The sequence below is a fragment of the Anas platyrhynchos genome, chromosome Z, assembly GCF_047663525.1.
Source record: "Anas platyrhynchos isolate ZD024472 breed Pekin duck chromosome Z, IASCAAS_PekinDuck_T2T, whole genome shotgun sequence".
Lineage (NCBI taxonomy): Eukaryota > Metazoa > Chordata > Aves > Anseriformes > Anatidae > Anas > Anas platyrhynchos.
The window spans coordinates 64,933,630-64,960,639 of NC_092621.1; the positions used below are offsets into that span (position 1 = coordinate 64,933,630).

At 39.2% G+C, this 27,010-nt stretch overlaps 1 protein-coding gene across 14 annotated transcripts in view; it reads left to right on the top strand.

Moving 5' to 3' along the window:
* Positions 1-27,010, top strand: part of ZNF608 (zinc finger protein 608) — a 149,687-nt gene that overhangs the window by 48,822 nt on the left and 73,855 nt on the right. For all 14 annotated transcript variants that reach the window (XR_011805680.1, XR_011805681.1, XR_011805682.1 and 11 more), the window contains 2 exons: positions 22,769-22,856; positions 23,342-25,793. Coding sequence is in view for 9 of the 14 variants with exons in the window: in XM_072030763.1 (XP_071886864.1) it covers positions 22,769-22,856; positions 23,342-25,793 (2,540 nt within the window). In the remaining 5 variants the exon portion in view is untranslated. The remainder of the gene's footprint in view (positions 1-22,768; positions 22,857-23,341; positions 25,794-27,010) is intronic.

The following is a 27,010-nucleotide window of genomic DNA, read 5'->3' on the forward strand; positions in this document are numbered from 1 at the left end:
ACATACCACTGGTGTAAACCTAGCTTGATTCACCAAAAACGCAATCTTCAGAAAAGGGATATAGCGTATCATTGTGCAATTAAATTATTTAGTCAGCCTGGTGGTTAAGCTTGGGTCAGCTTTGAAGGGTAAATTTCATTGCTGGGATACATTCTTGGCTATGAATGAATGCATGAATAATCTTTCTTTGAACCTTAAGATGCACAATAGACACAATAACTCTTGAGTTGAACTTTACAAGCAGAGCAGGCTGATTTATGGGCAGCTGTTGAAAGTGCTCCTAGTCAAATTATTTTTTAATCTGTGAAGTAGAAACCTGTAGTATATTAATTACTGTAAACCATTGCAATGGTAGACATAGAAAAGCTATGCAAGTCTATGGGCTTTTAATTTATAGATTAAAAGAAGAAATAATGATTTTGACAGGGTACACTGCCATAAACTGAGAATTACTTGTCAAAGGGCTCCAGCAGACAAATGGCTGAAGGTGTTATCAGCCTCAACTGCTCAGCCTGTTGATCTGTGTAGGTTACCTCCCATTTAGGAGAAGCAACAGCAAGGATTGCATATGCTTCCCAGTGCCAGCAAGTTTACAAACCTGCATAAGCCAGTGACAGTTTCATTTTACTTTAATAATGTGATTGGAAGTGACCAAGGATCTGGCATGTATTTGTTTCTACCCTTCTTGCTCCAAGGGCTGTAGTCTCAAGCAAAGGGTGGGGGTAGATATGCAAGAGCAGGTAACATCTCCCACTGCATCAAGATTTGTCTGAGCTCATCTGCTAGAGGGCTCAGTCTGCTGCAGGGATCAAGAGGTCTTTTTGTGATCAGCGATGATGGCTTGCTGCGGCACCTTTTCCATGGTTGGGGAGGGAATTTATTTCTGAGCTGTTTTGTCTACATTGCACTGTGCTAGGGCATTTATTGATCATGGTAAGGCATTCTGCATTACTGAAGTTGCATCATGGAATTTTTTTTTTTTTTAAAGGAGTTCTCAGAATTAGTTGCAGAAGGAGCAATTTGATTTTATTCTCTGATAGTTAACAGACCAAGCAGATGGGAGAGCAGACCTGGAGTAGTTTCTCTGGCTAGCTGCCATGATTCTGTGAATTTTGATTTGTGTGGATATGTAACAGTTTTATTTTTTCCCTTTTTGGAAATGTATGCCTGTAAGTCTTTGGGAAATTAATCGTTGGTTTCCTGTGAAATGTGCACTTGTAAAACAAATGTTGTAGCAATGTGCTGTGCAGACCCTGTGTTGTGTCAATTAGGAAGTGTGACATCAGCAAACTCCATAGGCTGTCAAAGGCTAAAGCACTTTTTAAAGCATCATTCCTTCCGAGCTCTCCAGAGAAAGCATTAAAAAATGACAGAAATTTGAACTGCAGTTCAATACAGTTTTGTTTGACTCTGCCACTCAAAAGGAACAGCATTCATCATTCTGCCCAAATGAGATTTTTAATGCCATTTGACCTTACACTATTTTGAATTTGAAATTAACAAGGCATTCAAATTTGCAAAATACATATTAACAGCAAAGTGTGATTTGATGAATACTTGTAAATTTGAAATTTATCATTCCATACAGAGAAAGATGAAAAATACAACCTGCATTTCACTCTTGGCCTGTCTTCCTTTCCCTTTTTGCTACTCCCTGTTCCCTCACACTAGAATGACCTGAAAGAAAAGTTACTTAAGCATTTAATAACCGTGATATTGATGATGATATTGCCACTAATTACATGCCAAGACAGCTACATTTAACAGTAAAAAATGTTAGGGATTTAAGTACATGAATGACAGCCTGGGTCAGAGTCCCTTTTTTTTTTTTTTTTTTTTTTTTAGCTTTTTCCCTGGAAATTTAAAGAACTCGGATTCAAACTGTTCAGCATTTGAAACTTGGAGATCAAAAGCCCTTTTCTTCAAAGAGTTTCATGTTGTTATTTAAATGGTAATTGGCTCTATCCTCAGTTTGACTGTGAGCAGTTTAACTTTAGTAGGTTTGGGATTTTCAGTTCCAGTCTTCTAATGGAGGAGGTGATTTGGGGGATGACAAAGTTTAATTGCAAATTTGGAAGCCAGTTAGTAGTGGCAAGAGTTGGTAACTTTGGGGAAGACACATGCTATGGGAGCAACGCATGTTCCATAACGAATCATTTTGCTGCTGTAACAATCATTGTCTTCTTTACTTGGGACTTTTAAATCTGGAGTAGTTCTTCATCAATAGATGAATGTTTCTGAATAGTGTGGACTGTGGAGGCATAAACTAAGGGATTTGTTATGTTATTTGCCTGAACGCTTTCATTTCAATACTGTACTCTGGAGGAAAAGTCTTGGCCACAAAACTCTGATCTCCAGGGAGGCAGTTCTTGCAGAGTAGTAATCTTCAGTGAATACTTTCATCTGTAATCTTCAATGCTTTCTGGTGTAGAAAGTGTTATGGTCCTGTGGTGGTTTTAGAAGACAGAGCCAGCATTTTGCTTTAATTCCCATTCACTCTGTGCTGAATTGGACTTTGATTCGTCTCTCTGGTAAGGTCCATTACCTTTAGCTGTCTGTGCGATGAAGAAACATGAAAGCTGCTGTCCTTGTTATCCAGGAAAGGCTCAGATATTTTCACCACTGAGTATATTGCTATATCACTATCATTGAAGTAAGCAAACTGATCCTGAAGAGCTCTGAAGAGCAAGTTAAGACATGATTTTATATCCTGTGTTTGGTGACTTGGTTCTCACTCTACTGAAAAACAAAAGACAGAAAACACAATACCCTCAGATACAATTACCGCTGAAACGGTTAAGCAGCGTTCAGGATTAAAAGGTCTTCGTGCTAAACATTAAACAAGAAGCTGCAGGCCTGGGTGAGAGAAACAAACAGAGGAATGTCACTGCGTTCAAAATCCAACAATTCAGTTTGTGTAAGGGAAGGGAGGCATCTGAGCGATCTCCAGAGTGACCTCCCTATTGGTGATACAGCATCAACAACTGCACCAGGAACCTCTGTGTTTCCTGATATTGTTAGAGGTAGCTTCCTATTCACACGTTCATCTTCCACCAGTTTCAGACCACCCAACATCACACCTAACCTGCAGCCTTTATTCCCTGCAGTCTCTCCCCTCCCCTCCCCAAACGTATGGAGCATGTGTATTCATGTTTTTGCTTTCTGCTCACGGAGGTATCCAGCTGGGAAAATATAGTGTGTACAATACTCTCTGCCTTCAACTGACATTTCTCATAAATTGCAACAGAAACACTGCTATCAGCAGCTTAATAGCAGGTAGAATACAGCTCTACATATCAAGTCTCAGCAGGATACAGAAACTATGGTTACCAAATTTCCAAAGAGAAAGGGTTGGGAGGGAAAGTTTTTATATAAGAATAACTTGGGGGGGATGGTGGAAACATTTAAAATAGACTCATTGAAAGCTGGCTTTTTGAAAAAAGGGCTTATAAGGGCTGACTCAGTGGCTTCAGCATTCACTTTTTGCTGAATTGTTATTTTAGAAGACCTCACAAGAGGTTTCTGTTCTAAGCAGTGCAAAAGAAAAGAAGAAGAAAAAAAAAAGACTGTGCAACAGTTTTTCTTCTTTGGTCTTTTTTTAAAAAACCCTCCCCTCTAAACCCATTCCTTGAAAACCTTTTTGAAAAAATATACGTTAGTTAATTGTTGCTGTAGCATTAAGTGTTTACAACAGAAAGTTCAGGCCAGCTACAGTGTATTTTTGTTGGAAATACAGGTTTGGTGGAAATAAATTAGTTAATAGTGTTATATTCCTAACCACAGGATTCAATTAGTTTCCATTTTGCCCCAAACTCTATTTATACTCAAATCTTGTCCAACAAAGTCAAAAGACAGCTTAGGTTGGAAAATACATCATAACAGTGAAATGTTCAATGTGAAAATAAGTTAATTCAGGGTTTTGTTTGTTTGCTATTTTTTGTTGTTTTGATTGGAGGTTGAGGGACGGAGGAATATTGAAACAGCTGAGATCTGAGATAGGTGGTGTATCACAGGTTGCTCTGTTCTTTGTGACCATCACAGAAAGGACAGGAAATACTGACCTTAAATTGTGGCAAGAGAGACTCAAGTCAGACATTAGAAAAGCATTTCTAACAGGAAGGGTAATGAGGCTTTGGAATAGCTTGTCTGGTGGCTTGTGAAACCTGCTGTTAGAGGAAAAAACTGTGAAAACATTTCTCAGGATAGAGGCTGATGCTGGTCAAGAACCAACTGGGTGGACTAACTGGACTTCTCAGCTCTATAGTTCTGTATTTCCTAGAGCAAGATAATCTATAGTTTATTTTATTATTATTATTATTTTATTTTCATTTTTCACACAGGAATTTTCTAGGAAATTAGGACATGGAGTGTCACCTTTATTTTTTAAAATTAGTTGAACAGCATTTAGTGAAACATTTAAAAATGTCAGCAAAAAGGAAATTATGCTGCCTAAACCAGGGCTATATATAAATTATAGCAGTCAGTTATTAATCATGAGGACCAAATATGGAACAGAGAACGACTCTCCTTTGGACAGCCTAGTAATGAAGAGACCAACTGTTGAATCTATACAGCTGAAGGGGAAAAAAAAAAGACTGCGGAGGTGTTCTTGACTGGAAAGTTACCTCTGTGCTTGGCTTAAAATTATGTTCTTCATACCAATACGAAGCTTGTAAATATCTCATAATTTCAAAGGACACTTCTCCAGTAACCTTTGCTTTGCTGTAACAATCTTTTAGAGTTGTCTGATGAAGAATGAGGGAACGAAGTGTTACAGACATAATACAGCCTATTGAGATCCAAGAGTACCATTGAGTCTGAGTGAGGTGCATAAATAACGCTAATCTCCCTTCTGTGAGGGCAGCTGTTGGTTTCAGTTTGGAGAGTAATAAAGATATACTGCTCATCTCCTTCAGTTTTTCAAATTATTTTCAATGGAATATTTTTTCAGCACTAAATATGTGTTAACATGGTTTTGTTTGTTTCTTTTGAGGGTTATTGGCTGTATGTTGAGTTTTAGTTAGAGAGGAGAAAAAAATGTCTTCAAGGTCTCAAATATATGGCCAGGTATATTTTATTTATGATGTCCATAATAGAGTTGGCAGCCAGCCATAAAAAGACAGACTTTCACTCAGAGTCTTCCTACTCTTCTCATACATTCCATTATTTCCTGTCACCTATCAGGACAGTATTTAAGATTTCCTGTTTTTGTGGCGTTTTCCCCATGAATGACTTTATAAGGCAGACAAAGAGACTTCATAGTGAGCTTTACCAAACAACATTCTCTCCTGTTCATCACTCATTTGGGCTCTTTCTAAAGGTCTCCTTTGCACTGTCTTTGAGATTAGAAGACACAGTCATGGGAATTGTCCATTTAAGTGGATTTGTTTATGGCCTAACCTGTAGACAAACCTGGAAACAAACCTCCTTTTCTGAATCTTAGAAAACCTGAAGAGGCTGTGAAGTCATTAGTCCTTCTTTCATGTCTTTATAAAATACCTGTCTTTTTTATATCAATGTATTAAGTACTAACGAATGATAAGATAATAAGTTTTCTTTCCTTATTTTTTTTTCTGTGAAGTTTTATGAAGTTTAAGGTTCTCATTAGTTTCTCCATTGGTCAAGAATTTTCTTTTCAGAACAACAGAAACTTACCAAAAGGAATAGTAATTCAGTGTATTATTGTTTGAGGAAAAGCAGATTGCTTCAAGCTATGATTCTGATATGCCTTCAAGACCTTATTAGAATTAAAAAAAAAAAAAAAAAAAAAAAAAGAAAGAAAAAAGAAAAAAAAAGTCTATATTAATAGTCTTCATAAATTATTTGGTAAATCTTGGAGTTCTGATGGACCAAAATCAGATTATTGTGTTCTCAGAAATATTTCTCTGTCACTAAGTAGTTTTATGAAGAGGGAGAAAGACATTTTCAGAGGAAAGAAACATAAATTTAAAAGAGTTTGCAAAACTGAAGGGAAGTTAGAATGGAGCTGCTTGGTAACAGAGAATCTGTGCTCAAGAGGTTTTTTCATGGTATCCCTTTCCTTCAGTTTTCAAAATCTTCTCACCCTTCTCACAAATGAAAGGATAAAGGCAGTAGTTTTCTAACAGCCTACCAATCCTGTCAGCTGGGAAGAGACCACAAAAAGCTGAGGTTGTGGGTTTCCTTTGCAGCAGTTTTTCTGTGTCCTCAAGCCTTTTTCCCTTGAAGTCTGATTCAGTTCGCCAAGCAGCCTTATATCTGCCTATCCCTAAGGGATTTCCTCCTAAGAGAGGCTGTTTCTGACTATGTATATAGCGCATCAGCCTCTGCAAAGCAAATGAGGATGTCTCCTAAAAAAGATGCAAACTGTAACTGGACTGTCTGTCATATGGTGAAGGGAAAAAGGCATTTTGCGTATCCTCTACAGATGTTTTTCATGGACATTCATTAAAAATCTAGTTATACTTCTGATTGAGTATTTTGGTACTCAAAATACTTTAGGTGGTTTTGGGTCTTTGGTGAGAAGAATATATCATTTCCTGTTACTAAATCTGCAGTCCTCTATCTCCGTTGTTGATCTTTGTTTCAAAAGCAATTTGTCCCTCTCCTGTGGCTTTTTCATCGGTCATTTTAACATTTCTTTCTCAAAATGACTTTTGGAGAGGCTCTTCAGCCAGAACAGGAAAAATCTTCCAGGAGAAAACAACTGCTCAGTAATGGGCAAAAATCTTAGTTTTGTTAAGTTCCCAAAAAGAGGCAGAAGGATCTCCGTGTTCTTGTGTGCCCTCAGCAGTTACCGTAAATGCATGGTTTTACCTTAATCTGTAGTTGTCTTTTCAGTCTCTGTCAGAAGAGTGACCGTGAGGAGGAAACCTAGCCTTTGCAATCCATGTAGCTGAGGCGAACCTGTGAGGAAACGGTGCCACAGCCTCGGCTGCCTTCATGGCGAAAAGGGGGGCTTCTGCTGAAGCAATGCGAAAGGCAGCCAACTGTCATTCCTTTCACACCTTCCCCAAGCGTTACAAACTTCTTGTTGTGACATCTGTTGTTAGTGCATTTGGTTGTCTGCAGTTCAGAGACATGGCCCATTGCTGGGAGCGGTGGGTGGAGGTATACAGAGGGCTGACCTGGTAGCACTCTGTCAGCGCTGCCATCTTCTGTTCCTGGTTCTGCATGATTCCACTCTGTCCTTCCCTCTAAGCTCCTTTAATCTCTTGATGAACATTACACAGAAAGTACTTAAGGAAGGGGGAAGGCAGTATTGGTTTTGCTGATTTCTTTGTGGCTTCAGATGGTCACCTTCAGTGTAGAGGATCAAGAGCAATGGAGAAGTCCTTTCATACATTTGTCTCCCACCCCAGTGAGGCCCATGGTCTCCAGTGGTTTAATCTCACCATTAAAAAAATGCACTGGCTAATGGAACCGTGTTCCCATGTTGGGACTGAGAGAGCTAGATTACATATGTGTTTGGTACATGGTGCTCCTGTCTGACAAAAGGAGAGGTCCACCTGAGGTATGTAGATTTATCCATGTAGTGTAGTGATAGCATCATTTCACTTGCTTCCTTCCTGACAGAAGCCATTAGCTTTGGTGGATTAGCTGCTGTCTGAGCAGAAGTTATTCTGACAAAGATGATTGTGTAAAGAGTGAGCTGTAGTTTTGTATTAGGAGAGAGGTCAGGAAATTAATGCATCAGAGGATTTGAAGAGAGAGAACAAAACATTCCCAGAAGCCTTGCTTTTGTGGCCTGTCAAAAGCGGCTTTCTTCATGTGGTCAGAGAAGACAAACGACAATAAAACATGTAGTGAAGAGTTGTACTTAATCTGACTAAATATAATACATAAAATCTTCATCGGACTTTTTTATTCCCGCTCTTATAGGCACATATTTTCAGACAGTACAGTTTCCCCCCCCCTTTGATCTTATTCAGGGGTTGCAGGACAAATTAGCTGACATTTTCAGTATCATAAGTAGGATTAAGGGTTGTACTAGTTCATTCTGGTGATGTTTACCTAGTTCAGACATGCCATTTCTTTTTGTGTCATTCAGACTGTATAACTAAGCACAATTCACAGTATAGTGGCAATCAAGTTCACAAATATTGTCATCACAAAGATGGGAAATTAAAATGTTCAGTGCCAAATTCTAGGAAGAAATTGAGGTGAGGACTGGAAAGTAGAATTGTACTCCAGGGTCTCTTGATCACTGTAAGGTGCCCTTTCCAGTGAGAGCCTGTGAAACAGTGAAGAGTCTGAGAGAAGGGAAGAATTCTCCTCATTAATTCATGTGACAAGGAAGTGAAACAAACCACACAGCTTGTACAACAAAGTTTTTATTGCTTCATAAATTTTATTGAGATAGAAATTAACCAGTTTCCTCTGTGTTTCAAAGAGAGTCAATTTGTGTTTATTGACACAGGGGAAGCTCATCTGTGTTCAAGAATAGATCTGTTTTCTGTTAGAAAAGGCTGCACTTAAGAGAGATTTTTCATACTATAATGTATTAACATGACATACTACGCTCAAGAATCTGTGGTTTGTGATTTCTTAATTTAACAACAACAGTTTTCTACCTGATTGGTTTCACGATAAGTGTTGAAGTATCAAAAAAGAGGTACAAAATTTTAAGAAAGCCTCTGTGAAATGCAGTAGACATGCCAAAGCCAAGGAATCTTTTTATTCATTTCCAAAAACTTTTCAGCACTGCATCCACATTAGTGCTGCTGCCATGTTTACTGAAGCATTTAAACACTGTTTTCCTCCTCATTTAAGGAGGAACATTAGCATGGGTGTGCTACGTAGTGGCAAACATATTCAAGAATTTCTTTCATTTAAGCTGTATTATTGAGTAAGAGTTTTACACTGGATTAAAACATACGGAACATATACAGCTTTATTTGGGTTCTTCAGTATAGACAGGTCCTTATTTGAAATGAAAGCTTAGTGAGCTGTGAACATCTGAAAAATGAAAATGTCTAAGCAGAGCCCTGAAACATCACCCATTTTTTTCTCTATTTTTACAATAATGGTTGTACAAGATGGGATTTGCATCTCTGAGCAATAAGTTAAATACCCCCAAATCTCCTTGAAATCAATTTCTGTTGATCACACATGCAGATTGAAAACCATGGCTTTTACCCTGCGAATAAAATTTACGTTCCCTGGAAGGCAAAGAAGGCTGTAATTTCGTGCTTCCTAACCTTCATTGTCTATTTCCCTTCAGTACACACAAGCCCAGCACGCCTGCGCACACAAATGCACATTCTAGAGGAACAGCTTTCTGCTCTGTCAATTTTGTTTTATAAAAGCCCTGTTTTCTTTATTGCCTTTATCTATTACATCTGTAAAATTTATTTAAGCAATGACAAATTTCTCTTTTGGGCCTAGAGTCTAAAAGAATAACTACTGTCAGGCTATTGGTAAGAGATTTGTTGGATATGACTGTTCATTAAATTGCAAGGAGCTGTGGGTGAGGCTAACTGTCTGAAGCTGCTGTGAGTAGGTGGGTTATGGGCTGTACTTAGTGAATATACATCATCAGAGAGACAAATGTGCTTCAGCAGCCTCTTGTTTTGTTCAACTAAAATGGGTGTTGATTTTGGAAAGCTCAGCGAAATCACTGTCATTTTTCTAAATCAGATATCATTCATCCTACAGAGCACCCATGAAAAACATCATTTAGATTAAATATAGCAGCATTACTTCTCAGCTTTGTAAGTTGACAAGAATAGCATTACATTTATTTCCATTTAAAAAAAATCTGGAGCTGAATGCAGTGCCTGTGAGTGATATCTAATTGACAGCACTGTAAACATGAATCCTTTTTTTTTTTTTTAACCTACACTGCAAGTGCAGTTCTGGGTGCTACAGCACTTACCTTTTAACACTTCTTTGCTATTTTTTTCTCAGCCACATCTTACTTCCTTGTAGAGACAAGAAATGTGATGTTGCATGCATTGTTACTGTTTTTAAGAAAGGAAATAGGAGAATATTCGTATAGGTAAAAACTTGAGTTACTAATACTGTGACTGATCCACAGTAGTTATATAAATAAATTGAAAGGCTGGCTGTATTTTATTTTTTATTATGCTATTCCAGCACTACTAGGGCTTCTTTGTGCTTCTCTTACTGCTTACTGGTATCCACCTAGATACCTGTGAAACTTAATCTTCACCAGAATCTGAAAATGCGCTATTTGATGGACTACAAATTACGAGTTCTTCTTATTCTTCGGGGTGTAAATATGCTTTCAGCTGAAATCCATGGAGGGAGGGGAATCCTTCATTTGAAACAAGCCTTTAGTCTGCACTTGATCTCCTCTGGTTTTGTATGAAAAGCCGTGCTGGACTGAATGACAGCTGAAAGAGCAAGCTGCTGTATCAGGGGATTTAGCAGAAGGAAGCTGCTGTTCTTTCAAACTGAGTATCGTACCAGTTCCTGTCCAATTGTGAAGTCAGTGCATGAACAAATACGTGGATGAACCAGTTTAATTGGAAGTGCCCCTCACTATCTTAATAGCGATATTTTAGTTCAAGAAAGTAACTAAATATTTACATATGTCTATCAAATGCTATTCTGTAATTTAAAATGAGATTAGCCTTTCTAAAGGCTGGATTTATTTATTTATTTATTTAATGGCAGAATCATATAAAGCTACAGCTAAGTTTAAAAGAAGAAACAGTCTCTTCCTTCTGCTTATTCAGTATCCTGGAAAATTGAATTCTGGAGTTACTGTATTTGGCTGCTAGTAGTTGATCAAGAGCTCCACTCCTATCAAAACAAGTCCTTTGCAAGCTGTTTTATCCTCCCTTTCCTTTTCTTCTTTCCAGTTTTAACTCTGATAAAGAGGAAAAAAGGCATGGAACTCTGCCAGCTGTAAAATCCGGTCATGTTAAGCAATGTTGAAGTTCTTAGACAAAAAAGGGTTTTCTGAACATGTGGTGACGGCACATTATGACAGTGTAAATGGCCTGTTGGTGGTAGTAAGATTTATGCATGCAACTAAAGTGATACATAGTTATTTTAAAATAATTGTAATAATTACGGGTGAATGTTTTCAAAGACAGTGCAGTATTGTTCTCTGTCATTGTTGCATTTAAATGATCTTTAGACCTCAGGAGAACGCTGGGGAGAAGCAATGACACCAAGTCAGTTCTGAAATTGTTTTTCCGTTTTGAGCACAACATGATGCTGATCTTACAATGCTGTAGAAAGGGTAAAGAAAAACATAACCCGCTTGTCTGCAGTTAGCTTATCATGATTCCACGAGGGATATTTTTAATCAAATCTGTTTTGGTCACTGGTTTTCTAATACACTTGCAATGTTAGGGAACATACCGGCGTTTGTATGACAGCTCTGTGAGGCTGAAAGGTTATAGTTCTCGTTGTGCATTTTAGCAGATCTTTTTTTTTTACTGTGTAAAGATGATGAGGCTATCTGCTTGAATGTTAGTTACACCTTTCTTTCATGCAAATCTGTGTCTAAGTGCTGATGTACAGAATCGTGATGATGATTAGCAATTAGGAATGTGTAACTTTCAGGGAAAGGGCTTCTGGGCCATTGTTGCACAGCTCAGAGTCAATAAACTCTGGGCAGCTCACAATAGCCTTTCTTTCTCATTGAAGCCTTGGACTTGCCCTAACTTCATCAGAGCAGGGAAAAAAAGCATCATGTGAACAATAGGAGCCGTGGAGTTTGACTTGGGCCGAATGTGAGGAGGCTGTAAAAGCTGTCAGGGAGCTTGATGGATCGGCTCTCACGCTGCAGTCCTCAGTGCAAAGCAATAATGTCCCTGCCCCTTGTGAGGGGCTGGATGTGCCACCTGGGGTCACAGCTTATCAGCCTCGGGGGCCAGCGTTTTTTCAGATGAGGCCAAAGTGCAGTCTATAATTCATACAGAAATTTGTGTGTGGATTCTGAAGTAAAGTGAGCTTTATCTTGATATTGTTTGTCTGACCAGGGAAGGAATTAAGTCATGTCTGACATTCCAACCTCTTTTTTTCTTTTAATGACATGGGAAAATAGTTTAATAATGCTGAAATATGTGATTCTGTCATCACATTAGCTGTACTTGAATGAGGGAGGGCATGCCTGTGATGCTCATTTGAGGGATGTTTCATTGCCAAAAGAAATTTTAGCTGATTATGTTAGGATTCCTAGAACTCTTAAGATTTTATTTACATTTTGTGGAACGTGGGCTTGTACTCTATGTCTGAATGGTTTTGTTTCTAAACCTAAGAAGGTCAAAGGTGGATCAGATCTAGTGCATGAAAAAAGCCAAGTGGCTGTAGTAGCAGGCATAGTTCACAGCCGATCAGGGAAAACCAGGCTAGCTCTTAGCAGTAAGGGGAGAAACTGGGACGTGCTGCATGAAGGACACTTGAAGGAAATTTGTCCATGCAATGACTGGCAAAATGAGAGAAGCCTAGCAGAAAGTGTACTGATCACTAATGGGAAATCTGTTTGCTGGTAACTTCCCTTGGCATTGCTTCAGTAGTGATGGAACAGCTGGGAGAAGTCAACTGGTTAACCAGACATTTTACTAGTTTACCCACTTGGGAGGTAATTTAAAACAGGGAAAAGAAAATCACAGTGAACTGCTCTGCAGAACTGTGACATCTATTGAAGCTGGTCAGTTGATAAGTAGCTAACTTTTGTTCTGTCCCAGCGAAATGACTACTTCGCTTCAGTAGATGCTAACAAAAGCCCTTTTACGTTTCTTCTGCTCAAGGAGAACGCTATTAGTCATAGTTCATTAGGCTTGTTTACCAAAAAGAACTGGTGTTTTACGTGTGTTACTGAAATACTTGTACATGTTCTGGTCTTCTTCTCCCCTAGTAAAATATAAGAATTTTATAGTAGGAAGCTTAACACTGTCTGATGTTTTTGAAGGGAATTAAAAAAAAAAAAAAAAAAGTAGTCTGTGGGAAAGGATCCGTAAAAATTGTAGCACTTAGCCACCTTCATTTTTGAGATCCTTTTTTAAGAGCTTGGCAATGCATAATATTTGTTTGCGGTTTTGAAATCTGTAAGGTGGAGTTTCAGACATTGTTTTTTTTTTGTTGTTGTTGTTTTTTTCATCCACTAACTATAGGAACAACAGACCTTAAAGTAATGTTACTCCAAACCCTAAAGTGAAGCAAATATGTAAGAATTGTATATGAAGGAGGGCATCAGACTTCAAAAGTGTTTTGTTTTGTTTTTAATCTGCTTTTCCTACACAGAGGAAATGGTGGGCCTCACCATAACGTAGTTAAGTGATTCCGTTTAGGTGCACGGGTGGGAAGGAAGTAGAAGAGAGAGAATTCTCGGTTATATTTGCAGTATTCTAATACATGCCCCGTATTTGAATATACACTGATTTTAGTTGTATAAATTTTACTGTGAAATTTCACAGTAGGGTGTCCCTATATTAAGGTCTTAAAGAAATTTGCCTCCACAAAAATAAAACATGTCTCTGCAAACCCCAGAAACTGAACAAATGAAGAGGTACTTGTCTCCTGCTAGCTGCTGCAAGAAATCTTAAAGGAGTTCTGTGAAATAAATCCCAAATACCTTTTTTCTTCCCCTTTGTCTTGGGTGTGTCTGCCTCAGGTGTTTACTTATCCTTTTCCCTTACTTACCCTGAGGAGAAATCTTCACGCAGTAAGCAATGCTTCACGCAGGCACACATACAGACGTGCATATGTGCACAGGTAGAATGCAGGTCAGTAGATTTCAGTGTTTTCAGCCAGCAGCTTAAAATTACTATTTTAAATTCCAGTGAGTGGAATAATAGAGAAGTTATCATGTCTAGTAACTGCAGTTGGCCTTTGTAAAGAATGGCTTGTTAGGAGGCTTTATGATTTACTGAGGCCACAGCTGGCTGCCAGCAGAGCTACAGGAATGTGTTCTCTCTTGGGCCTGGTAGCTGGAGATGAAAAGGATCCAAAGCTGGCACAAAAGCAAATAAATGCTTTGACTTTAAATAAAGCATCATAATTTATAAGAGGCTCTGCTTCTCAATCCCAATGAGGTATATGGATCAGCAGCAGCTCTTTGAGGTTGAGCAGAATTGTCTGCCTGGCTCTACTGCAATTCTGGTATCTGCAGCCTACAGATTTGGAAGCATTTTCATGGTTTGGGCTTGGAATTGTTTCTTTATCCGTGCTGTTTCTTTCCCACAAACTCTCTCTCTTCCCTTTCCCATTCCTTAATGTTTCATTAGCTGCTCTACTGTTTGATAAATAATTGTAGCACTGTTTGCACCTGGCAGGTCTTTATCGTGATGTACAGCACTGGAGGACTAATCACCAGAGACACTTGGCGCTTTATAGGTGCCTTTTGTCATCTGTAATTTGTTTGTTTTTTACTTGCCAAGTGAATGGTTCCTGCAGAAGCAGAGTTCAGAGCTGGGACACAAACTTCTATTGAGAAGTCCTAGTACTCCTGGTAGGACGGAAAAAAAAAAAAGGAAAGAAAGAAAAAAAAAGTGTAAGCTCTTTGAGGCTTCCTTTGTGTGTGTGTGTTGAGATAGATGCACACACATGCATTGATGCATGCACACATAAATATATACCAGCTTCCCTATTTCTGCAGCTGCTTCTCAACAGTCTGTCTGCTGATGAAAACAGTATTTCTGTGGTCTAGAGTCAGAGATGAAGAATAGGAAGAAGGCAGATAATAATTAAAGGAACTCCTGAATGTTTGTCAGGGTGAGAAGAAATGTTTTTCTCTTTTTGGTCTTACTTCTCATATTTAAACAATAACGATTTGCCCTACACTTCACTCTGGTTTTGCTTTGCTATTTACTTGCTTTTAAGGGTGAAAGAGTTTTGGGAGAGAAATAACTAGCTGAAGAGATCCTGTAATTAATATAAACTGCAGGAAGCAAGTGTGACAGATGAGTTGAAAAGCCCTGTGTTCTGTTGCTTATCTCAAGTGACATATGGTCCTAGCATTACAAGTACAAGCAGTGGATTGCATGTGTTTGTTTTTTTCCTTTTTCACTCTATGAGAAGGCAGGAGAATATCTGTGTGTTCCACAGTACCACAACGTAGGAGCTGAAATAACAGTCCTTGAGAAGGGAGCGGGAAATTCACGGGATTACAGAATAGCATTTCTTTCTTCTAAAATTGACTATGTGACATCTTTTAGTGTCAGAGTATGTGAATCACAGTTATGATTACTGAAGTAAAAGAGCAAAAGAATCTGCTAGAAACAAAATACTTTATTTCTGAAACAGATTTGGTTTTCCTCAGAACACACAGATGTTAAAGGATTTTCAACTTAGATTTCTAGTGTCAACTGAAATAGTGTAAGACTGCAGTTTTATTCTCATGCGTCACTGGAACAGTGAGGTGGTTCAGTTACACTGGCCAAAGAAAAGGTAAGGTTTGTATAAAAACAAATCCTTAGTTGTACTCTGGAGGTCAGAAACCCATGGTTAGTTTATAATAACATTAATTGCACTTTTTCCTGTAAACACATATGTGGTCTGACATTCAAGAGGTGTAACAGCAATTTATCCACAAGTTTTTCTAGTCCTGCCAAAATCTAATCACTTTCATATAAATTTGACAGGAGAAAATTATGTTGGTTTCTGTGGCTTCATAGTTTTCAAAGTCACCGCTCGAAGTAGCTTGTATTTTAGTAGAACTATTCAGTTGTGGATAAACCTACAAGCCATGTGAGACCCAATCTGATGTACTTTCTGTGAGGGTATTACACAGTTTTCATTGCATCTTCTGTTGCTCTGTTAATGAGTATAGCCTTGTATTTGATTAGGACCATTTGGTTTTCTTTCAGCTGTCCATTTGTATTTAGGTATTGCTTGTTCCTATTTGTTAAGCAGAAAGTCTTTAGAAGAAACATACACTGAAAAAAATGCAACGCCATAATTATTGTTATTACTGATAATGAATCTTATTGATTAGATGTTGCCAGTCTTAGAGAGCCAACCTATCTTTAACATTTTGGTCATTGCTTTGTCTGGAGGCATTACCATTTCAGGTCACCCCTAGCAAGAAGTCTTCTAACGTGCTATTTTCTTTTATCATAAAGCTGAAAAACAATAACGTTACTAGGGAGGCACTAAAAAGGAAAGAAAGCAGAGCTTCTTGTAGCTGACCAGTCAACTGAATATTGACCAACTGTCTTCACGAGAAAGAAATTGATGGCAGTGAATAAGCTAGAGTCTAGTTTTCCAAGAAGCAAAATGATTTTCCCAAATCAATACAGCTCATCAGACTTCAGAACAAAGGCTGCAGGGGATGTGACAGTGATGGAAGTGGCTGTGTGTTCTTCTGCGTATTAAGCACTTGGGCTTGTGAGGGAACAGGCCTTACTCGGTTATTTCAATGCTTATTCTTCTATACGCTCTGGGATAAACCTTCTTATTAATAACATTTTATTAGGTGGCATGCAAAGGTTGTCTCCTTGCTGGCCTGACTCCATGGCTTCAAGAGGTACTCACCCTGTAATTGATGCTTATTTTCTGAATACAAATGACAGTCATGCAAGTCCAGGGAATATATTTTTTGCCTGTATCTCATTAAAGGTATAACACAGTTTTTAAATCTAAGGTGGTGGTTGCAACTTTAAATGCATTATACTGATGACTTCATACTAAAGAGGGAAGGAAAGGGCATGCTGTTGAATAAAGTATGTGTCAAATTTAGGTTGACATTACTCAGAACTTACTGGAAGTCACATGGATGTGAGCTGAGTTTGTTATGCTGTTGAAGAGGCTGCTGTAATTTATGTGGCCAGAATAACACCAGCCTGCTTTAGCCACCAGCAGGGCAACATGATCTAAAATAGCAGTTTTTAGCCTTTCAGCCCTTTTAACCTTTAAGCTTACTATGCTTTCATAAAGTACTAAATTAACACCACAGCTAAGTGTCTCAGAGGTTTATGACTACACCAACAGTAATTCATTATGCATCTTTTCCTTAATGCTATCCAATCTTCTCAGCTTCATTGCTATACAGTATTTGTTCAGATAAAGTCCAATGTCCAGGATGACTAATTGCGGATCTGTGCTCCAGATGGTTTGATTACAGGATGTGGTTAAAGTGACTTTTCAAACATCCAGCCCAGCAGTAGAGCACTTTAAAAAAAAAAAAAAAAAAAAAAAAAAGTCTTGCATTTCTAGGCCACCTGACAGTCATTACATTCTCAGACTTCCTGATGTTGATGCCTGTTACATGTGCACCTGCTGTAGATGCAGTTAAGTTCTTGTGCCATGCTAGACAGTGTGATTAAAGTAGTAAATAAACTGTATGTCTACAAGATCAGCATTCAATGTAGAAGACTTGACTTTATACATAGAGTGTTTCAACTGTTAATTTTAGATTACTTTCTTGATGGAAGCAATCAGGAAAATATAAGCCATTTGCATTGCAAGTCTAATATAAACATTGTTCTGTGTTTTTCATGCCTGAATGAATTGCAGGTGTATATGTGGATCAGGAATTTATGATGATGTGGTGGATATTGTGAGGCAAATGAGTTATGCTGCTCTTACTAAACAAATAGTAATAAAAAAGCTTGAGATAATCCTAAGGTTGTAGATTTTCATCCGCCTGCTTTTTGCACTTGAAATACTTCAGTTGGTGATAGAACAGTGATGTCAAACAGATATTTGTGGGATTAAAAAATTCGTTGTGCCAGATGCAGAATAGAATGTGTTTAATCCTTGGTGGTGGTGTGCTCACTGTTGATGGATATATATTGTGGTTTGGCTACCCTATGCATGTCTGTATTATTTGTACTTATTAAAGCTGGGACAAAAGTCAAATGGAATTTGGTTTGCAAACAAATTTGTGGATTCACTGGTAATAAAGATAGGAGGAACTGATTTTGTTATAATGTTGTGTCAAATGATGATGTAATGCCTTGTCAATATTGAGAGCTGCATCTCAACTTTGAAGACATAGTATACAACAGGAATATTGCTGTAGGAATGTCATACTAAACTTTAAAAAAATAATCTTATGATGACTGCAAAGCACTGTATACTTTGGCAGGTCTTCCTTTGCCATCAGCAAAATCATCTAAAATAAATAAATAGCATAGTATAGGCAGCAGGCAGAACTGTTAACTGAATGGGAATTTAGGGCAAGTTTTCCTTTAGGTTTAAGCAGTAGTTTTTGGTAACTGAAAAAAAAAGTAAAGAAAAAAAAAACAAACACCAACAAACAAATGATTCCTAGTTTTGGAAGATCTTCTGGATAATCTTCAGTAAATCAGTTACAGAAGTGTTCAGTAAAGACCTTGTGCAGTTTTCACCAGAATTTAGAAGTTAATTTTGGGTCAGATTCTCTACTAAGAATAGAGGGAACAGCTCCTTTTAAAAAAGTGAAGACATACCCATTCACCCTTTCAGATAACTGATCTTCGAGTTTTCTAGGAAAATAACCAGCTTGAACTAAAACAGAATTTTTTAGCAGTTGCTGTGATCTGAAAACAAAAGTAGCCTATGCTGTAAACGTTAAGTCAGGCTTTCCAGACTGATTAATTAATGTCTACTTACACTGGACTTTGAATGTGTTTGTTTTCTAAAGCCAGTATTTTCAAAAAATTGTGCCCTGCGTTTAAGATATTAACAGGGTAATTGATTCCTAGCCATGTAATCTCATTTTTAGAACTTTGACTACGAAGCATAAAAATCCTTGGTTTATGTTAATTGCAGAAAATGAAGTTACAAAACCTTTTTTCTTTAGGTGAAAGAACATCTACTACAGTGTACATGTATCTTAAGAGATTTGGGTAGATCTTTACAAGCTTAGCACAGCTGCTAGAAATGCCATATCAAGGTAGTTAACATGCACACCATCCTGGCTTGGTGCTAAATATCTCTTGTACTAATTTTTTTTCTATGTTAAGACGGTGCACCTGAATTTGTTAGATTAAATGTAAAAGAACATGGCTATTTTTTTTAAACAGCAAAGTAATAATATTGGTTTCTTTGTTTCCAAATTTTTATGATATAATTAATAGTAAATAGCCAATGACATTTTAGTGCTGCTTTTTGGTGTTCGGTCATTGAAAAGAAGGAAATGTAGAGAAAGGAAAGATGTATCACATTCACAGAATGCTTCAAAAGTGCTTCTTCCTTTCTGAAAGTAATTTTAATCACTTTTGTGACATGTGACCTTTCATTCCTTAATAAAATCTGAGTAGAAATTGTCACTTGCTTATGTAAAATTGTTTCTTGGTCCTCTAGGCACGTGTTAGATTTTCCCAGCTAGCATTGGCTTACTTTTTGCCTGGAGTCCAGCTACCTGAGTTATGATTATGAATATGATGAGTGAAGAAAAAAAGCTCATAATGATACATCCAACATGAAAAAAAAATAAAATACATAAAGCCTTTTTATTGCTAACAGGCTACAGAGATTCCCCTTGATTTAAGGGAGGAACATCCATTGACAGCAGTGGGCACTAGGTAATATTCTGTGTGACTGTCACCTTACATTAAGGATTGTGTATGATCCTATCTTGGCTAATAATGGATTTTGGCAGAAAAGGTACTGACTGGTAGGGGAATTGAATTGTAAAGCTTCTAAGTAACATGACCCCATTTCCCTGTATTAGATTGCATTTGGCAATCCCTGAGCATTATCAGTCAACCAGTTACTGTGCCCACTCCTTGATGATAAAGAGTAGCGTTGGTAGTAACTTTTGAAATTTTCAGAAGATGATTTCTTATTCTTGGCTACTTTAATTTAGCATATTTCACACTGAGGACTGTGGAGAATACAGCTAATTTCAGGAATACTGCAAGTGAATAGTTGAGTAGTTTGTGCATGGAATGATAAATGAATTAAATCAAGAAATTTACATTCCTGTTTTGGGATAAGTTTCTCTCTATTAAATCCAAATCTTGTTAATTGTGGTCTGGTAATTGTTCAAGCTGAGTTGATGACATTACTTGGTAGAAGAAACATTTGTATATTACGTATGTATATTCACAATTGTTTGACTCTACCTCACAAAAACTGGACTAGACCTTTTGACCAGGTTTCCTTAATTAGAGTCTTAGCCCAAATACCCTTTGTTAACACTGCATTACAAACATCTCTTTTCTTCTTCCATTCTTCAGTAGTGTTTATTTTAAGTAGTTAAAGCCTTCGGGGCTTTTTTTTTTTTTTCCTCAAGTGAAAATACATTGCTGTGTTCAGGTATTATGAAACCTGTGGGATTTTCAGACTGCCCTCACATTTTCAGTCTTGTTCAGACAATGCTAAGGAAATGAGTGTTAAAAGATTGTTTCAGTCTAATGTACAGTGTAATGTACTGGGGAGTTCCTCACTACAGGGGCTCCTTACATGTATGACTTGGTGCAGCCCCAGAGAGGTTTGATCCTGCATGTGATACACTGCTTACCTCATGAGATAGAGCAGTGCATGCAGAGCTCTCACATGCTCAGATAAGAGAATGGCCGGTGTGCCTATGAATTCCTGCTCTGTATGCTCAGATGCATTATTTGGAGGTGAACAAAAGACTGCTGTGGTACAATTTGTCTGCTGCCTCTGAGACCTGGAAGGAAGTGCCAGCAGAGGCTCTTGTTTTGTGCTCGAGTTCTGTGCTAGGACAAGAATTTTGGATCAAAGAAGCCTGTAACAGTACACCCTGACTGGTGCAGCAAGAATAATACCTTCTCTTTGGTCATGCCTCTAGCATACAGAGTAGACTACTTACCTGCTTCATATCCGTTTTCATTTCCCAGTGCTTTAGTCTAATAAGCCTGCCAGTTGCATGTTGCCTTAGGGGTCAGTTCTACCTCCCACGTTACTTCTATTCTTTTGACCCATTTCTGTGATAATTTTAGAAGATTAAATGAGCTACTTTCACTGCCTGTTCTGTAGAATCTTACCTGTGGTTGAGTAATGTGCTGTTCATTAGGGAAGGGAAATGTATTCTGTACCATGGTTACTCTAACACGGCGTGGGGATCAATCTTCCCTCCTATTTACATACTGGGACCTTCACTAAGACTAACAAAATTAATGAGATGCTAAATGCAACTGACTGTAAGGGAGGAACTTACTTATGTTTGCTTTGAAATATTGACTTTCTTACACTTGAAGGTCATTTGAATGTCTTCTAAGAATTACTGAGATGCTTATTGATTTCAGGGTTTTATTGTTACGCCTGCTCCACGTCTGTTTTTTTTTTGCCCTCTGCTCTAATAACAGGTAACAAACTATGTGTTTTCTAATGGGTAGCAGCTCTTACATAAATTCATTTACAAATACAGCACGCATACAGAGAGAGGCAAGAATTCAGATACTGAGGGAGGTGGATACTCGTTAGAGGTATACCTTTATTTTGTTTGAAGTGCCCATTGCATTTTAACAACAGGAGGCAGGTGAGCTAGCTGGGGAAAAAGGAAAGTGTGCTGAGGGAGTGAGTGGGGCATGGTGGTACTACCAGATGGGGCGCTGAGGGTGCCCTTTTGGGAGATGTGTTGCCCCAAAATAATGCTCCATGTGCAGGCCTTCCCTCATGGCACGTGCCCGGGTCTACTGGCACGGCACCAGGCCAGGAAATGAGGCCAGGCTGCAGCGCTCTGCATCGGGACCAGGCACTGCTGGCAGCCTCCCTGCCGGTGTGGTTCCTAACTGTGCAGAATTAGGAATCACACCAGTAAGACCAAGCAGGCAGGCTCAGGACACCTGGCACGGGGCCGTTGTTATGTCTGCAATGGAAAAGCTAGAGCCAGAATATGGGCAGCACAAAGGGAAAACGAGTCACGGGGCTGCAAGTCAGCCTCAGTGCCTCCTACAGGTCCAAAAGGCTGCACCGTGCCAGTCGGCTGGGTAAAATAGTGCCCGCTGCTCCATTTCAGTGTTACCTTCTGATGAGAAGAGAGAGCTGTTACCTGGTGTTTGTCAGTGGTGGTGGCCAGTGGAGTAAGGCAGTCATTGTATTGGCTGCTCTGTACACAGGGCCATAAATTATCTGTGCGAGCAAGGGTTTGAGGGGAGCCTGAAAATGTTTAAATGACATCCCCCTCCACCAAAATTCAAAGTCAGCTTTAGGTGGACAGGTGTATTTGCATTTAAAAGAAGCCATAAGTGGAGAAGCAATTAAGTGACAGTACGTTTTTTAAAAGGAGTCCTCTTTCTACGTATCTGTTTAGTGGTTTCTCTTAGCCATACTACATGATTGAGATTTCATGTCTAGTCCCACACTTCGCACAGAGTAAAGGCAAGGCAAATAATAAACATCTCTGTCTGATGAACAAAACTTATAATGCATCTGTGTGTGTGTTTGTGTGTTTGGATATATGCAATTTCAAATAAATAGAAGAGTCATTATCATATTGTTCAAAGCAGAGCAGATTCTTCTTAGTCACCTACTGATTTAAACACTGTAACTGGTGTTCAGTTTATGCTGGCTGGCTGCCAAACGAAAGCAATTATGTGCAATAATAGCAAAATTAAGAGGTGAGTGTTGCCGTTTTACAACAGGACATGGCAAAAACCATTTCCTTCTGTCAGCTGTATCTTGATTGAACACACAGATAGGTGTGCACGCACACACACACACGTACGCACACACATTTATACACACATTCTTGTTCTTTATCGTTTGCTCTCTTTCCTGTGGGTTTTAACTTGAGGTCACTGAAACCAGAAAAGAGGAAGAGTATAGACCACAGTGTTTGAAAGCGAATGAGAATAAAGCTCTTGCTTTGTGGGAAAGAAAAAACGTGGAAAAAAAAAAAAGAACAAAACGAAAAACCCCTCTCAGTTATTGTTCTGACTGTGATAATACTTTGTTTTTCTCCCACTGGCAGGTGTCCTGGTGGTAAACGTTACATGGAGGAACAAGACTTATGTGGGAACGCTGCTGGACTGCACGAAGCATGACTGGGCCCCTCCCAGGTAGGCAATCATTCTGAGTCTGTTTTTTCTCTGCTGTGTTTTTACCCTCGGTCTCTGCCCAGAGACTATGTGGACATTAATAAAAAACAAATGGATATAATTGAAAACATACAGCCATGAAATGGGTAATTCTCTTTTCCACGCTGAAAAGTGGGGACATGCGGGTGGGCATTTTTATTTCCTTTTGTTTTGTATTTTTGAGCGTGAGGGGAAATACATGGGATTCAGACAAAGGGGGAATCAATTTAAAAATACATCTCTGCAGATTTCAAAAAGCTTTCTCTTCAACTAATTAATTGGTCTTGTTTTTACCATTTTTGTTTTTTTTTTTTTTATCACATTCCCTCTGAGACTGTTACATTCTCATTTGAAAGGACATCCTTCCTTTAATGCAAATAAAGGTTTTGTTATGGGAAATGGTGTTGTTTTGGTATCTGTTCAGTTCACAGCTCCTGCTGATGACATCTGCTCTTGTTTATATATAGGTTCTGTGAATCTCCAACAAGTGACCTGGAAATGCGAGGAGGACGGGGCAGGGGAAAGAGGGCAAGGTCTGCTGCAGCTGCAGCTGTACCTGGAAATGATACGAGTTTTACCGAGTCTAGAGGACTTCAGAATAAGAATCGAGGTGGTGCTAATGGGAAGGGAAGGAGGGGCAGCCTTAACTCAAGTGGGCGCAGGACACCCCCAAACTGCGCTGTGGATGAAGTCAAAGCCAGCCCCTCATCCACAAACAAGAGAAAAAGTAAGCCTCCAATGGAGCTAGACTTGAACTCCAGTTCGGAGGACAATAAGTGTGGAAAACGTGTTCGTACTAACTCTAGAAGCACTCCCACCACCCCACAGGGGAAACCAGAGACTACTTTTTTGGACCAAGGCTGCTCTTCTCCAGTGCTGATTGACTGTCCTCACCCCAACTGCAACAAAAAGTACAAGCACATTAATGGACTACGATACCACCAGGCTCATGCACATTTAGACCCAGAAAACAAACTGGAGTTTGAGCCTGACAGTGAAGACAAAATTTCAGACTGTGAAGAAGCTTTGAGTAATGTGGCACTTGAATGCAGTGAGCCAAGCACAAATTTGCCAGGCTTTGATCCGCTAAAAGCACCGACATCTCCTTCCTCTATCACTACCCCAGGGACCCCCAAGGGAAAAAGGGAACTGACCAGCAATGGCCCCAGTTCAGTTATCGGTTCCAAAACTGGCAAGAATTCTGGCAAAAAGAAAGGTCTGAACAGTGAATTGAACAGCCTTCCAGTAATTTCTAATATGGCAGCCACACTGGATAATTGCTCTGTAGCAGATGGCAATTTGCAAACTGAAATGCCAAAACTGGAGGCTGAAGGGCTAATAGACAAGAAGAGTATGGGTGATAAAGGCAAGAAAGCTAATAATTGCAAAGTGGATAAAAACCTTTCCAAACTGAAAACAGCCAGGCCCATTGCCCCAGCGCCAGCACCGACTCCTCCCCAGTTAATAGCTATACCTACTACAGCCTTTACAACCAGCACTACAGGGACAATACCGGGACTGCCCTCTCTAACAACTACTGTTGTTCAGGCTACACCAAAGAGCCCTCCGCTAAAACCTATTCAACCAAAGCCCACAATTATGGGAGAGCCAAGCACTGTAAACCCAGCTCTCACATCACTCAAAGACAAAAAGAAAAAGGAGAAGCGAAAGCTAAAGGACAAAGAAAGCAAAGAGACTGGAAGCCCTAAGATGGATTCTAAGCTGGGAAAGCTAGAGGATTCAAAAGGGTCTGGGAAAGATTTATCTGGACATTTTTTAAAGGACCATCTCAACAAGAATGAAGTGTTAGCTAATGGACTTTCCGAGTCTCAAGAGAGCAGGATGGCGAGTATTAAGGCTGAAGCTGATAAGGTTTACACGTTCACAGACAATGCTCCCAGCCCTTCTATAGGGAGTGCCTCCAGGATGGAATGCAGCACTTTGGTGAATGGACAATCTTCGATGGCGCCACTGCATGTGTTGACACAAAATGGTGCAGATAGCGCTGCCGCTAAAACCAACAGCCCTGCTTACTCGGATATATCTGATGCGGCTGATGACGGTGGCTCCGACAGCCGGTCAGAGGGCATGAGGTCAAAGGCCAGCTCTCCTTCGGATATTATTTCTAATAAGGACAGTGTTGTAAAAGGACATTCTTCAACCACAGCACAATCGGCTCAAGCGAAAGAGTCCCATTCTCCCTATTACCATGGCTACGATCCTTATTATTCTCCAAGTTACATGCACTCTGGACAGGTCAGCACCCCAGCAGCTGGGAACAGCAGCACCCCACAGGGACTGAAGATCAAAAAGGAGGCTGAGGAAGAGGCTGAAAAGAAAGAGAAGGCAGAACTGTCAGATCCCAAGAAAAGTGAAAGCAGTTCCTCTAATTTGCAGCCACAACATCAGTCAGTAATAACGCAAAGACACCCTGCACTTGCTCAGTCACTTTATTATGGACAGTATGCCTATGGGCTCTATATGGACCAAAAGTCCTTAATGGCCTCTAATCCTGCTTACAGACAGCAGTATGAAAAATACTATGAGGACCAGCGACTAGCAGAGCAGAAAATGGCACAAACTGGGAGGGACTGTGAAAGGAAGAATGAACCCCCCTTGAAGGAAATTGGAAAGGACGATAACAAGCAGAAAAATATTCCGTCTGCTACTATTTCAAAGGCCCCTTCAACTCCAGAGTCGAGCAAAAATAACACTAAAATAGGGTCTTCAGTCCCTAACAAAGCTGAGGAGACGAGCAAATCACAGATCCTTTCCAATCACCAGCAGCAGCTTCAGTCTGACAGTTTCAAAGCCAAGCAAATGGAAAACCATCAGCTCATAAAGGAGGCTGTGGAGATGAAATCTGTTATGGACTCCATGAAGCAAACAGGAGTGGATCCAACCACGAGATTTAAACAGGTGAGATCACAGGAAATGGAACAAGAGTGTCTTGGTTTATCCTTAAATCATGGGAGATTTTGTATCTGATTCTGCTATGTTCTTCTACCTTTGCAGTCAAACAAGCTTTGCCATCCTTTTTTTTCTTGCTGGTTAGTAATGTAGTCTGTGAATAGACCAACAGACATTTCAGTTGAGCTGTTTGAAAAGAAAAAAAAAAATCTAGCAAGGTGGTGACAGAACCCAGGCTTAAGACCTGAATAGACTATTTTAAATTACATGCATGAATAAAATAGAATTAGATTTCTCTTTTAGATGTAAATTGTAAGCAATTTGCTTAGTTCAGAAATGAGAAATTTCAAGCAACATAAGCAGCTTTCATTGTGAGAAGACTTAAAGTAGATTCGAAACATGGTTTGAAGTGTTTCTTTTTTTTTGTTAAATGACAGTTGGCATTTACAAAAGATGGGTGAGCTGGTTCTTTGAAGAGTTGGCTTGAAGCTCAGCTCTTTATCTTAACCCAAGGTGACCTTTTTGAAACAGTTAAGTTCCCCTTCTGTCCTCAACCAACCTCCAGCCCCTACAGACCTACACAATGGATGAAATCATCTCTCCATTGAAGTCAGTGATAGTTTTGCCATTGACTTCAGTGGAACCAGAATTTCATCCAGTGGCTCATGCTGACCTTCCTAGATGTCAGATTTCCTTCATTCCAGGCAACGTTACTGCCTCTGTGCTCTGAACTGGAGCCTCAATGCTTAATGCTTTCATGTTCTGGTGTACGGTACATCCCAGACTTCACCCTAACAGTCTGCCTTTGAAGATACAGTGGGGTCAGGTGAATGGGAGTTAGGGAGCTCTAAAGGAAGTGGGATGGTACAGGCCTGGGTAGGAGAAGATTTCTGCTGATTCAAATGATTTTTTGAACCAGACAGTCCACGCGTCAAGTTCTTATGTTTCCGTTGCATGTGCCATGAGTGTGTATCTGTTGGAGACAGTGTTTGCAATTAGCTCTTGCATATCTTGCATTAAAAAAAAAAACAAACAAACACACAACAAAGTCTTCCTGTTATTGTTCAATACCGATTTGATGTAGTCTGGTAAAGAACTCATCTGTTTAATTCTGTAACATGTTTATAAACTGCTCTGTGTAATGTATTAAGCAAAAATGTATTTGTGATATCCTGTATGTGTTCCCTAAACCTTGTGGTCTTGATCCTGTAAATACTTAACATGTG